Consider the following 15,586-nt stretch of genomic DNA (forward strand, 5'->3'; position numbering starts at 1 on the left):
TTGGGAAAAACAGTAGGGGAGTCGTTTTCCCCCACTCTACCCTATGTTGTAGGGAAAACTGGGGACAATTATAATGCACTAAAGGTCTTCAACTGATAATTAAAAATAAATAAATCTGGCATTTACCAGAATCTGTTATACCAGTTATAGAAGAAAAAGCAACATTGTCTTGCACATATTGTGAGCAATCTTAAATAAATTTTATTGATTAGACCTCAAGATAAATACATATACCAGGTAAAATACAATACCAGAGAAATGTGCATAGCACTACAATTCCATCTACAGTAACACATTTTTCACATTTAATAAGAGATGGATGGAAAGGTAGAGTTGAGCACAGAATACAGTAAGAAAAACAATTGTTCTTCAAAACACAATACAATTACAGTTCCCAAAGGGAAAAGACAGCTTTGCAAGGTACAGTGAATTCAGAAATGTATATTAGAGTACATGTACATACACAGATACATAAGGATGCATTTTAATAGTTTATATATATATATATATATATATATATATATATATAGATATATGCGCATGTAATGTATGTATAAAAATGTTGGCTTTATTTTATTATATATATATATATATATATATATATATATATATATATATATATATATATATATATATATATATATATATATATACACACACACACACACACACACACACACACACACACACAAGTATAACAATATTTATACAATGGCATATTATCCAATTCTATACATGCCAAAACAGACATACTGACAGAACTGTAGGAAATATGAATATCACCACTTACATCTACTAGTATTAATAAAGTTGCTTAAGGCATAAAAATGCAGTGTATGATCTGCAAATCTAATATACATGTGACATTTAAATTGTCCTATATACAAAGCACTGTATATATATTAAAAAAAAAAAGGAACATCAAGTGCTACTCGTGTGCTAAACAGAGAGATGTTGCATAAATGTTGGGAGAGAAGGAATGCTTGTTACTTCTTCTACAACCTGTATGTCACTCAATTACCCTCTCTCTTCCATCACTTCCAGTTGCCTTCATCTGTTGTTCAGGACTTGATCTCGACCACTTTAATGAATGGCATAGACTTGTTTCCAGGGCTTGTTGGCATCAGAGGTTTGCTATAATACAAAATGCAAAAGTTCTCATACTTGGTGCTTTTGGAGCTTGATAGACATGGTCAAAAACAACATGGCTTTCTGAAGTTATATAATAAATGAGGAATGAAAACAATGAGGAGATATAATAAGTATATATTATAAGAAATAAATACCTGTAGACAACTTTGGACCCTGTGTCTGAGTTATATGGATTAGACACTTGGTTGCCCAAATAAAACTCCATCCGGTCATGAAACTCTCTATTCTGCAGGACACATTTGATATGTTACAGTCACACAGTGAAAAGCAGAAAATAATAAAGCGGCTCTTTGAAGTAACTCAGACACTGACCTCAGCTTCGAGGAAAGCCACCCTCTCTTTGAGGTCGCCAATCAGCCGGTCTCTTTGCTCCATTATTGTTCTTGAATTTTGCACCTGTTAACATATTTTGACATATGAATGAATAAATGCAAGCACTTATCACCCTCAAACCGATTTTAAGGTTTGAAATAAAATTTGAACAACAGAAAAATTAAACAGAGCTGGATTTGTGATTTCAGTGTTCATGGATGAAGCCATCAAGTGTAACATGAGATCTAAAGTGCACAGAGGTTGAGCAGCAGGGAAATGATGGCATCTTTTATTTATGACTGAGGTTGAGTTTCACTTCTCATCTCTAAGCAAACACTCTATATAATGCACAACCTGTTTGTTTTTGACTCTCAAATATTCTCAATCTTCCTGATGTTTCATTTTACCATGTTCTCTCTCTCCTTTTTTTGTTCTAAGCATACTTCATAAAGTCAGCATGAGTATTATCTATCTATCCATCCATCCATCCGTAAATATTTAAAAATACGTATATACATACATATAATAAAATTTAATAATATTTAATAAAAAAATAAAATAAAAAAAAAGTCAAATGAAAATGTTCAAATTTCAAAGTTCAAATTTGAAAAAGTATCATTTCATTGTAATAATTTAAAAAGTAGTATCTATCTTAGAGCTGCTTTCGGCACCCTTGGTAAATATGAACAAAGAAGGCTGTGAAAATTAATATGGATTGTTAATCCTTCTGATCTTTTATTAAAACAAATTCACAAAAATCTAACCTTTCATTGGATAATAAGAATTTAAAATGGGGGGAAATATCATTATGAAATAAATGTTTTTCTCAAATACACGCTGGACACAATTACTGGCACCCCTAGAAATTCTTGAGAGAAAAATATCTCTGAAGTATATTCCCATTCATATTCATAATTTTGAGCACACCAGCGTGATTATGAACATGAAATTATCCAGCCATGGCATCCTATTTCACATAAATAGGAGGGAAAACAAAGCCCAAATACCCTTAATCATCCATCACAATGAGAAAAACCAAAGAATATATTTCTGATGTGCAGCAAAAGTTAATTGGGCTTCACAAATTAAAAAATTGTCAGCACCTACAGCACCACATGTTGGCTGGGAGGGTTTCAAAAAAAGATTCTCCTAGCTCATCCAAAAACAAATTCCAGCATATTCAGTTATCAGACACGACTGGAACTTCAAATGGGACTGGCTTCTATGGTCAGATGAAAAAAAAAAAGAGCTTTTTAGCAGCAAACACTCAAGATGGGTTTGGTGAACACGGGGATAAAAAGTACCCCATGTGTACAATGAAATATACTGCTGTATTTTTGATGTTGTGGGCCTATATTTCTGCTGGAGGTCCTGGACATGTTTAGACACATGGCATCATGGATTCTATCAAATACCAACAGATAAAAAAAATCAATAAGTGACTGACTCGGTTAGAAATCTTATAATGGACCATGTTTGGATCTTCCAACCGTACAATAATCCAAACACAAACCTAAAAAACAACACAAAAATGGGTCACTGAGCACAAAACCAAGCTTCTGCTGGCCATTCCAGTCCTCTGACCTGAACCCTGTAGAAAATGAGTGAACTGAAGAGAAGAAGCACCAACATGGAGCTGGGAATCTAAAGGGTCTGGAGTGATTCTGGATGAAGGAATGGTCTCTGATATCTTGTCAGGTGGTCTCTAACCTCATCAGGCATTATAGGAGAACATTTAGAGCTGTTAAACTGGCAAATGGAGGTTTCAAAAAGTATTGAATAAAAGGGTGCCGTTACTTGTGTCCAATATATATTAGAGAAAAACATTTATTTCATAATGATATTTCCCCCCCATTTTAAATTCGTATTATCCAATGAAAGGTTAGATTTGTGAATTTGTTTAATAAAAGATCAAAAGCATTAACAATGCAGATTAATTTTCACAGCCTTCTTCGTTCATATTTACCAAGGGTGCCGATATTTTTGGCCATGACTGTGTGTGTGTGTGTGTGTGTGTGTGTGTATGTATATAGATATATATATACACTGTATATGATTTAAATATGTAAAAATATGTATATACATACATTTAATAAATTAAAATGTTTTTTAAAATGTAAATTAAATTTTAAAAGTATTAAAATATTATTAAACTTGATTAATTAAAAAATTAATTTTACTTTTAAAAAAATTATATAAATTATTTAGTTTTATTAATAAATTAAAAAGTACTGTTCAATTATGATTGATACATTTATACATAGCCTCTCTCCTCCCACCACTTTTTCATTTTTCATGATCCAATCATGTCCCGCCCTACATTTTTTAGCATTGAATATAAATAAAAATCATCACATTACATATATAAAATGGTTTGCAAATGTCATTTAATGATTTGTCTCTGTTATTGGGTGTTTCTCCAAATATCCTGTGTGCAGTAATTAGTACCTGTTCGATCATGTTCCTGACTTTCCTTTGTTGACTTTTGAGCATGTCATCTAAGTTATGGTTCTTATCCTTCAGAGTTGCCAGCTCCTTTTTCAGTTGTTCAGACCTGCAGTACAGAAAACCTGTATGTTACACGTGTACACACTCACAAATGACACTGAACACAGAAACAAATGCATTAGCAACGTAGAGGGTGAGTCTACTTCTAACGTACAAGAATGAGTCAAAGTCGAATTCCATGTGAGAGGCTTGACATTGAAAGATGAGTTTCTATGGCAGCACAATGCAACTTAATAGAGTTGTAATTAGGCTAACTTACTAAATTGCAAGTGGAAAATATTTCAAGTAGCCAAGGAAACATTAAACATATTAAAGCAATGCATTATATATAGCTTACTAAATTGCAGGTGGAAAATACTTAACGTAGCCAAGGAAACAGTTAAACATATGAGAACAATGCATTATGTATAAAAGAACAGTAGCAATTTGGGTCAGCAAAAAAGAGGCCTGACCTGTCCTCACTATCCGTTTTCTTCAGTCCTCGCAGTTTCTCAAGTTCAGCCTCGCTAGCAGCCAATTTTTCTTGTAATGTGGCATTTTCCAGCTCCAAACCATGCATAAGCTTCTGCACCTCTTCCACTTTTTTGCCCTGTTCCTCCACCTTGGTTTCTGCCTTCTGTACGTGAGAGTTATGCTCCTCTAGAAACCGCCGCCGATATTCAATGTTTTCTGCCTAATGAAAGTTTTAAAAAAAATAAGGTGCTCAGTTTAGAAAAGACACGTTATATAACAATTATATTCATTTTCCTGGTATTGTTTAATACGTTTCTGACCTGTAGTCTCTCTTTATCCTCCTGGTGTCTCCTCTCCATCTCTTGCAGACGAGAGTACAGATGTTTAGTGACTTCTCTCAAGGCAAAAGTGTTTTCATCATCCTCCTGGCCCTGTACAAACATAAGAAAACATGTAAAAAAAATTGCTCCTATATTTCTTTTGCATTCCTAACCTTAAAAAAATCTACCATGCTAATACAGTAAAAAGCATGGTAATATGTATTTTTGAACATCTGGACCTGGGACAACGGTAAAATAAAATGTAATTTATTAAAAAGCATTTAAAAAGAAGCAAAAACAATGATGTGGTTTAAATGTGGGAGGTTTAAAAAAACTTTAATAGTTAATGTCTTTATTATAAATCTAAAATTATGATTTAAAAAAAAAAATTTTTTATTAAAGAAGTAAAAATAAACTGTGTGCACAGGAGGCGCTGTAGGTGTGTAGCTGAAGGCATAATGATGGCTTGTTTACCAAGCAGCCACAAGTTTGGCAATTGCGTCACGTCATGGGTGTGACTTTTCACAGACAGAAGCAAAAGGTTAATGTGCATATTCTCCCAGATCTCAGCACATTACCCCGAAAACAAGAACCAACAAAACTGTGGAAATGTTTTCTGGCCAAATGATTTACCAATGAAAGTCAATGTATCTTCATTAAAGAGGCTAAACTGTATCTGCTACTTTGTGTCCATTATCGTCATTATTTGGAAGTCTGTACAAGAGAACAGGACTCCCATTTTCAAACAGAGAAGTTATTCATTTTAGTTCGAAAGGTTTTTGTGATTGAATGATAAATACCCTTAATGGAGGAATACTCACAATACAGCATTCAATTCCGTCCGAAACAACTGAAAGGTGATACAGCCAGTGGACTGAATGCTTTCGCTCTCTTTCTATGGGAGCGTCTCTATTTGTTTGTGTTTGTGAGTAGCCTATCCATTCTTGCTATTTAGGCATGTATTTATAATAGTACGAATGAACAATCTTTGTATGACAAATAGTTTACCGGATGTTTAGAGTGAGAGCCGTTCATAAATCCATTGGAGCCATCGGCTTTGCTGACAAGGACGTCAACTTTAAAGCCATTGGATGGAACCTAGGGCACAAGGTAGATTATTTACAAATGAGACAGCTTAGAGACGCAATTTAAAGAAATATGTAAAGCATTCCAAACTGATGGGAAAAATACAAGCAACTGAGAAAATAATTGATACCTACTTAAAAAAAATGAATAGTGTGTACAAAATAATATAATGATTTTGTGAAAGTCATCTGAACAGGTGACAATATAGTACCTTGTTATTGTTTTGCCTGGCTGCCATTTGCTCTCTCAAAGTCTTCAGACAGTATCTCACCTGACGACATACACCACACAGACTATAAACTCACACAAATCGCACACATTGTTCATGGTTAATTAGTGGGCGGTAAAAACACTGACCTCTTGCACCTGTGCAACCTCGTCAGTCAACATCTTGACCCGATTCTGCTTTCTCTCTTTGCAGTCGTCTACAAAAATTGATCCTCTGCTCAGTATTGTGTCCGGTGTGGATTTGGTACTTCACTTACAATAGCTGCTAAAACAAATAAAGGGGTCATAACATTCATTTGTAAACTGCCGCTCTGTTTAAAGACCTAGTTTCTAAACCCAGGGAGTCTGGTGAGGTTTTAAAGGACTTAGTTGAGTAATCGGTAATTATTCATTGTTTTTGAACCAAACAATGTCATTTCTAACAAATCTCAAATGCATCACCTACAACACCATTCTGTGGCATTAAGAAAAAAATCTTTCTATATGCTTTCACTATTCCTTAAATCCTGCCTGTTACAGCTGTACTTTTCTGAAATGATGTCTGAAACTCTTACTACCTCGTCTCAAGTTTATCACCTCTTGTTGAATTCCTCATTTGTGAGTCACTTTGAATAAAAGCGTCTTCTAAAATAATAAATGTGAACATTATCATTTGTGTTGCTATGTCTAACATCATATCTACCATTTTATAAATCCTATAATAAAAAAAAACATTATATATAATATTTATTTATTTGGAAAAAAATATACAGTTTGATTGGAAATGATGCACAATAAATGTTTTGCTTACACTTGATATTTACCTTGATTTGTTTTCTTCATACAACCAAATACACACTACCATTCAAGTTTGGGGTATAAGATTTTTTTTGAAAGAATTCTCTTCAGCTAACCAAGCCTGTATTTACTTGATTAAAACCAAGTAAAAACACTAATATTGTGAAATATAACTACAATTTAAAATAACTTTTTTTTTTTTTTAATACATATATTTATTTGTATGTATGTATGCATGCATGTATGTATGTGTGTATGTGTGTATATATATATATATATATATATATATGTGTGTGTGTGTGTGTGTGTGTAATTTATTCCTGTGATGCTGAATTAAATAATTCTAATTTGATTCAAGAAAAATTTCTCATTATTTTTAATGTTAAAACAGTTGTGCTGCTTAATATTTTTGCTTAATATCTTTCAGTTTAAAAGTTCAAAAGAACAATTTATTTGAAATAAAATTTTATTTGCATGCTTCCTGAATAAAAATATGAATTGCTATAAAAAGTCTTATGAGCCCTCTTTATTGTAATCTTGTAAGATTAAATATTGTAATGGATTAAGATTAAATATAATTGATTTATAAAAAATTATATTTTAATTACAGATTTTCATAGTTCCATAGTCAATAAGATCTATACATTAAAGGCATCTGAAAATTTGCAGAAAATTGGTTTAAATGTGGAAAGTTTAATGGGACCAACATTTAAAACACAAGAAAAAAAAAACTCTTCAGTAATTAATCTGGATATACAAATGCCTTTATATTGTCTGTATATGGAAGAAAAAGTGTATACCTGTAAGATTTTCTACGAAGTCTCAGCAATCCAATTCTGTAGTTGAGCAGTGACTCCAGTTTGTGCAGTGACTGCTGCGATATTTCTAAGTGGGAAAAAAAAAAGACAAAAGAATGAGGGTGTGAAGAACAGATAATTAGAGAAAATAAGATTAGGAGGGAGACAAGTTTCCAAAAGACACCGGAACAAACCGGCAATTAAACAAAGTAAAAGCCTAATTATATTTATGTAATCTCCACAGCAAACAGTCCCATGTAATGACCATAATGGAAACATATTTACACCTTTATTTCTATGGCAGCCAAAAATCCTACTTTAAGGCTATGAGACATTGTGAAAATGAAAGATGGAGACGTGAAAGCTCAAAAAAGGAATGGGGAAAAAACCCATCATATTATGTAATTCAGTACTTAATCCGGCAATTTAAAGGTGATGTAATCTTTTCCGTGCTAAATAGCTTTCTGATAACCTAGCTTAATACGCAGACAAGTATGAGTATGGTATTAATATCTTGATTTCCCAGAAAGAGGGTAAACGCTGTGATGCTATTGAAAACATTGACATGTTTTTGTCTGAGCATCGCAACCAGCACTAAACATTGACAATGTCTCAACCAATGACACTAGTTTTGGGACAAGACAATCTGTTTGTCCAACCAATGGTAGACAGAAGGAGTGTTTGGGAAACCTGTATGGAAACAATCGTTATTTTTGAAAAGCTCAATACATATCAAACCGTCTCCCTTTCAAAATGTCAAAACTGATTTATGAGCCATGACAAAGCATTTACAATCGCAAAGAAAGGTTTATTGATGTATTTAATCTGTGGTTTACAAATAAACTCGTTTCTGCTGACAATCAAGTAACATCCGTTCTGTACAGTCTAGAGGAAGTGATTACATCTAACCGAGTCGACAAGTCCATACAGGAGAACAAGAGAAGAAAGGGGTTTGATCCTCTGGGATGTGACCACAGACAGCAGAAAGAGATACTGAATAAAAGTGAGATCACTGGCGCAGACTGCTGATTCACTCCACTTCCAGCTACACCAGATACCAGCGAAGGGTGGAGACGCGCTGGAGAGCGTCTGTGTAAACATATGGCAAGCCTTGTATGGTAGTCAAATATGAAAGAAGGTGTAGTGGCTGTGTGTGGCTTTACCAGTTTAGTATGAGCTGCCTCTGTGAATTTTATGATCCAAGAGATAAGAACACCTTTTTGGGGATTATCGTCTAAGTGTAATGCTTACGTTACTGTGTCATCATCGTCTGGGTCACTGCTGTGTGTAAAATACCAGACATTTTAAACACACAGCACAAATGCAATAATAACACATTACAGGTCAACTTACAGGTTATGTGCTGACCAGGTTAATAAAAGCCACAACTGATACAATGACTTGCTTTTAATTGAAATGCTGTAATGCTGTTGTGGATATGAATTATACTGCATAATATAGCTATTAAATGTATATTACTAATTAAAATGCATTCAAAGTGACAGTAAAGTAATTTATAGATTTATGTAATATAGTTGAATTTTGAAGTAAGAAGTGTTGGATTATTTCGATCATGATTTTTCTCTTTTTTTCTGAATAAAAAATAAGAAAGATTATTTGTTTTTTATTTTTATCTAATTAAATTCTGTTTACAAACTCACCACACAAGATTAATGGTCAAAAAAAGCCATTTGTTTTCTGGAAAAAAAAAAAGACACCTTGCACTTGAAAATAGCACATTCTGTTAGAATTTTACAGTCAAATAAACAAAATATGTGAAAATGACTTATTTTACCCTTAGGTCTTAAAGGGTTAAAAGGTAATAATATTACTGTTTTTGCTACATTTTTGATCAAATATATGCTGAAATAAAATTTATTTTTTCAATAACATTAAATTTTACCGATCTGAAACTTTTGAACATACAGTTTGTTTATTTCTTATATAATTGTTTTTGTTTTTGTTTTCAGTTTAAAAAAAAAAAATACTCAACATAATTATTTTAAAGAATTCAATATAAATGTGCCAACTTGCCAGATATGTTGCTGCTCTATATAAAAATAATGTTATATATAAAATAACCCTTTGTTTGTTCCTTTTTTACAGACTTGGGCTGGAAAGTGAAAGCTTAGAGGTTCAAACTTTACGAGGGGCATTTGCTTTGGGTGAGAAAAGTGTCTTCAAAAATATATTTAAAATGTATTAAATTACAAATTAAATTGACAATATAAAATTTTATTGTTACATGTTTTTTAACATTTATTAAAAATAAGTGATTCTTTTTTTACTTTGATTTCTAAGGGCAATTAAATAGTTATAAAAGAAAAGCATGGCCCACTGCAAAACAGTATCCCATGCAATTTAACATCACTTCGCGACCACTTATGGCGTCTTGCAGTTTTCCGTTTTTTTTTTCTTTTATTATGAATTGAATTATTTTGACCATGCACCTGCCTCGAATTTCCAGGACTTTCATTCCAATGATATGTAAATCTGTCTGTATTCATCTGCTTTGTGCTTATGTAATTCTTTGTGTGCCGACATGAAAAGCAACACACATGTGCATACACATAACAGCTTTAGAAGTTGCACTGACAAATCATCAGCCCTGTCATGTTTTATACTCGCAGGCAGAGTGAATGTGTGCAAGATCAGAGAAAGAACAACAGCCTCAGGGTGAATCTGCAAACTGACATGCACGGCACATAAATACTCAAGAGTACAGCAGTTTTGAAAAAGAACACTTCAAACTTAACATAAAACCATGCAGCCTGACAACGAACATGTAGATAAAGTTTTAATTGAGCGCTGCCACTCCCCATGCACCTCGCAAACAAGACTTAATGTTCTTTTTTGGAGTGCACACACCCTCTCATTACCTTGAACATCTGTCATGCATCACTTTGCATTTGCCGTCATTACCGATTCTGAATCTGGTTAATAGTTTGTGGCCTAATGATTTATTCTTGGCGCCATTAGATCGCTGGCCCAGTCCTTTGATACACAGTTACCCTCAAGGCAAAGACATGAGCATGCACTTACAAACAAGCACATTTAATTCTGCCTTTGACGTCAGGCTTTTATGAATAAGGAAGAAATGGTCTTCAGATGAAGACATACCAATCTCCTATTTGCATATGTAAGTAATTTTAGGCATTTGAACAGGAATTGTTGCAAGGCTGAATTGACCTGTATCTCTACATTCACTAACAACTCAAATAAATCACATAACGCACAGCATGAACTTTCAAACAGACTCTTTGTATTGAATACAACCTTCAGGCCTATACGGTAGCCTCCACGGCATTAAATCTGTCCAGAGGTGTCCCATTACATAAGCCAGGACACGGAGACGAGAAATGTGGGAGAAAGCCCTGCAGTTTGCTTTGGAAAACATGATATGCCAAAAATATGGACAAGTTCTGACCAGGCTGGGCTATAATGAAGCTTGTTTACTGTAAATGTATGGACACTAAAAGTGATAAAAACTAGAAACAACTTGTGAACTCAAGGTGAAGTAGAAATGCATTCAAAATATTTAATGTATGTTTGTCTGAAACTGTTATGAACACTGCAAAGAATTGAAGAGATCAAATACGAAGCCACTTTATTATTTTTTTAGACTTTTCATCTGTTCTATGTGTGCCGCTGATTATGTCTTATGTGTTGCTTCAAGTTCTGATCCTGTGGAATTTGCTAGAAGCGTACATGCACTTGCTGTTCATTTTTGTACAAGCATGTCTGGCACATCTGCTTGAGCGAGTTAACAGACCACAAACAGACGGCTGGTACTAAAAACAGTGGGTTCCAAAAAATCTGGGAATCTAAACTAAGAATTTAAGAATTTAAAGGAAAAAAAGTTATGTGAAGGCGAAAAAAAGGATTCTGCACAATTTCTAGAATTCTCTAATTAAATAAGGTAATTTGCGACATTGGGAACAAACCAAATACTATGACATTCTAAAATGCATGATAATTTTGCATACTTGATTTTTCACTCAAATTGTGACATTTGATGAATTAATTTGTAATTATTTATTTTTTTAATTAGAAAAATGCCAAATGAAAGTCCTTCGGAACCCTACTGTATAAAGTGATGATAATTGATGATTCATAAGTGAACAGAAGTGTATATCCATATAAAGTAAAATCAGCAATATCTGCTGATCTCACTGGAAGTCCAGCAGCAATCTTCTGTAATTAGTACAGTCAGCCCAATAAAATCTGTACTTATGTGTAATCTCATACTAATATGCAGCCTCTTCTCATGCAATCTTATTAAGCTCTCTTATGCAAAAACTTGTTCAGCCTTTGTTCAGTCGTAATGGCGATGTATTACTGTAGGTTCCTCAATATTCCTCATGTTGCGCAACTTTATTGTTGGTAATGAGGAACTCGTTTATCAACTGATAAGAATCCAAAACAAACAAAAGCTGATCGTTTAAGTGGAAATAAAAATGATAGTGTAAATTTTCCTTGGAGGTTTCCGTCAATGCATGCATGTGGCTAACAAGTAAAGTTTTGTGTAGGAAAATCCTTTTTATGATTTACATATTCCCAAAGTATCAAAGGTTTCGCGCATCAGTATGAAGAAAAGAAGCTACAAAAATGCAAATAAAAATGGTCAAGGTTACTTGCACTTACAAACAAGCACATTTAATTCTGCCTTTGACGTCAGGCTTTTATGAATAAGGAAGAAATGGTCTTCAGATGAAGACATACCAATCTCCTATTTGCATATGTAAGTAATTTTAGGCATTTGAACAGGAATTGTTGCAAGGCTGAATTGACCTGTATCTCTACATTCACTAACAACTCAAATAAATCACATAACGCACAGCATGAACTTTCAAACAGACTCTTTGTATTGAATACAACCTTCAGGCCTATACGGTAGCCTCCACGGCATTAAATCTGTCCAGAGGTGTCCCATTACATAAGCCAGGACACGGAGACGAGAAATGTGGGAGAAAGCCCTGCAGTTTGCTTTGGAAAACATGATATGCCAAAAATATGGACAAGTTCTGACCAGGCTGGGCTATAATGAAGCTTGTTTACTGTAAATGTATGGACACTAAAAGTGATAAAAACTAGAAACAACTTGTGAACTCAAGGTGAAGTAGAAATGCATTCAAAATATTTAATGTATGTTTGTCTGAAACTGTTATGAACACTGCAAAGAATTGAAGAGATCAAATACGAAGCCACTTTATTATTTTTTTAGACTTTTCATCTGTTCTATGTGTGCCGCTGATTATGTCTTATGTGTTGCTTCAAGTTCTGATCCTGTGGAATTTGCTAGAAGCGTACATGCACTTGCTGTTCATTTTGTACAAGCATGTCTTGCACATCTGCTTGAGCGAGTTAACAGACCACAAACAGACGGCTGGTACTAAAAACAGTGGGTTCCAAAAAATCTGGGAATCTAAACTAAGAATTTAAGAATTTAAAGGAAAAAAAGTTATGTGAAGGCGAAAAAAAGGATTCTGCACAATTTCTAGAATTCTCTAATTAAATAAGGTAATTTGCGACATTGGGAACAAACCAAATACTATGACATTCTAAAATGCATGATAATTTTGCATACTTGATTTTTCACTCAAATTGTGACATTTGATGAATTAATTTGTAATTATTTATTTTTTTAATTAGAAAAATGCCAAATGAAAGTCCTTCGGAACCCTACTGTATAAAGTGATGATAATTGATGATTCATAAGTGAACAGAAGTGTATATCCATATAAAGTAAAAATCAGCAATATCTGCTGATCTCACTGGAAGTCCAGCAGCAATCTTCTGTAATTAGTACAGTCAGCCCAATAAAATCTGTACTTATGCGTAATCTCATACTAATATGCAGCCTCTTCTCATGCAATCTTATTAAGCTCTCTTATGCAAAAACTTGTTCAGCCTTTGTTCAGTCGTAATGGCGATGTATTACTGTAGGTTCCTCAATATTCCTCATGTTGCGCAACTTTATTGTTGGTAATGAGGAACTCGTTTATCAACTGATAAGAATCCAAAACAAACAAAAGCTGATCGTTTAAGTGGAAATAAAAATGATAGTGTAAATTTTCCTTGGAGGTTTCCGTCAATGCATGCATGTGGCTAACAAGTAAAGTTTTGTGTAGGAAAATCCTTTTTATGATTTACATATTCCCAAAGTATCAAAGGTTTCGCGCATCAGTATGAAGAAAAGAAGCTACAAAAATGCAAATAAAAATGGTCAAGGTTACACTATAGACGCTTTTCTTTTCTACTATAATACTCACAATAAAGCCCCAAAAGCTTGGAACATCATGAGGGTGAGTAAATGATGACTTTTTTTTGTTTGATGAAATATCTCTTTACACATTCTGAACCATTCTATCCACCCACTACACTTCACTTGAATAGCACCCCAAATGTCTTGGCCTCGTGCCCTTAACAGAAGCCTGCAAAACTTCCACATATGTGATGTATTAATATAAAGAGACAGATTCTTCTTGCATGTGAATTTGTATTGACAAAGGCAACTGCTATATTTCACACACACATATCTCATTCAGAAAGGCCTTCTGACACATATCAGAGACATAAAAATGTGTTCAAATCCATAAGTGAGGTTACCAGCTACCTCATTTATATCAAAAGAAACTACCTCATCTTGCTTCCCAGAGCCACTGTGCATTGTTTGTGCCAAGACATGAGCTAAACTCAATGAGTCAGCAAAGTACACGAATTAGATAATACTGGTCAGAATGGGTCAAATCTGAAGTTCAAATCAGCCATCCTTAGAAGCAAATCTGCTTGTGAAATTCACATTGTTTTAAATATATTTTGCATACAGGCTACATGGTCTTAAACCTTTAAGCAAATATTTGATTACATAATCATGAATTGCGATATAACAGTCAAACTCAATGTGTTTGAAATGGTTGCCATTAAGATTTTATATTTCCACAGTTTTCAGTGGAGTGAGAAATGAAATTACACCAGTGCCAGCTAATGGGCATAAAGAGAGATAAACTAATGCGTCAGCTTGTTACATTTTCCACACAGAGGAAATGAGCAAACATAGATGGCATCTGATATGATATATAATCATATAAACTATTATCACCAAACCATGTTACATGGTCAGTCATAACAAAGTTGCAGTACTTAGTTGGTCCATTTAAAAAAAAAAAATCACACACAAACATAATCATTGATCATAGCCTAAAATATATATACACTAAACACAAGTTAAGAATATAATTACATGGGAACTTTTGGTTTTCCTGTCCTAGTACAGCTAACGCTTATTGGTTAGGACGGCGGAACGCAGAAAAGCCACAAATATTTTTGTGACATTCTTAAAGCGCAATGTTGAATGTTAAAATAATAGAATTTGGTTATTATTAACTTAAATCACTTAAAAATAAAGCCAAATGCAAACAGTGTTTGAACTACTCTCACGAATGAAAAGTAACAAACAACGGAATTTCCCAACTGAATGTGAAAGTAGCCTAATTAATCTTAATATTTCATTAAATTCTTTTAAATATCCATATATGTAGTTTATCATAAATACCGATCAACAATAGACATAAATACGAACAAAAGGCGTTCCAGCTTACCTTGCTGAAGATACATGCAGACTCTGCTCTGTGCTTGCTGCATGTATTGTTCTGGTGACTCATTTAATGAGAAGGCTGGGTTTTGCCATAGAAGGCAGGGATGAGTCTCCAGCGGTCCAGCCCTGATCCTCCCTCAGCCTTCGCTCCACAGCGCTCCCTGCAGGACTGCTTCAGCATGTGCACCATGCTAACTGCAAATGCATCATGAAGTCTTTCTCAAAATAAATTGGTTAAGTATCAGAACAATTAAAAATAGTAATGTACATAATAAAGACAGCTTTACTCTAGGTAATGAATTAATTTAGTCCTTTTCCTTAATAGTCGTAAACATAAATGAATTGTACTTTCACAT

General features: G+C 33.8%; 1 protein-coding gene across 2 annotated transcripts; it reads right to left on the minus strand.

Moving 5' to 3' along the window:
* Positions 1–902: 902 nt before the first annotated feature.
* tuft1b (tuftelin 1b) lies at positions 903–15,354 on the minus strand. Of its 2 annotated transcripts, none has more exons than XM_058752564.1 (11): positions 15,235–15,354; positions 7,637–7,721; positions 6,189–6,321; positions 6,043–6,102; positions 5,754–5,843; positions 4,746–4,856; positions 4,425–4,645; positions 3,913–4,018; positions 1,465–1,548; positions 1,287–1,378; positions 903–1,134 (listed from the first exon to the last, which is right to left on the minus strand). In XM_058752564.1, exons 3-11 carry the CDS (start codon positions 6,219–6,221, stop codon positions 1,062–1,064), a joined length of 870 nt encoding a protein of 289 aa, XP_058608547.1. In that variant the 5' UTR covers positions 6,222–6,321; positions 7,637–7,721; positions 15,235–15,354; the 3' UTR covers positions 903–1,061. The 2 variants fall into 2 exon arrangements, with proteins under 2 accessions (XP_058608547.1, XP_058608548.1); XM_058752565.1 differs by having other exon boundaries at positions 6,189–6,324.
* Between the last annotated feature and the right edge of the window lie 232 nt (positions 15,355–15,586).

The sequence above is a fragment of the Onychostoma macrolepis genome, chromosome 19 (genome assembly GCF_012432095.1).
Source record: "Onychostoma macrolepis isolate SWU-2019 chromosome 19, ASM1243209v1, whole genome shotgun sequence".
Lineage (NCBI taxonomy): Eukaryota > Metazoa > Chordata > Actinopteri > Cypriniformes > Cyprinidae > Onychostoma > Onychostoma macrolepis.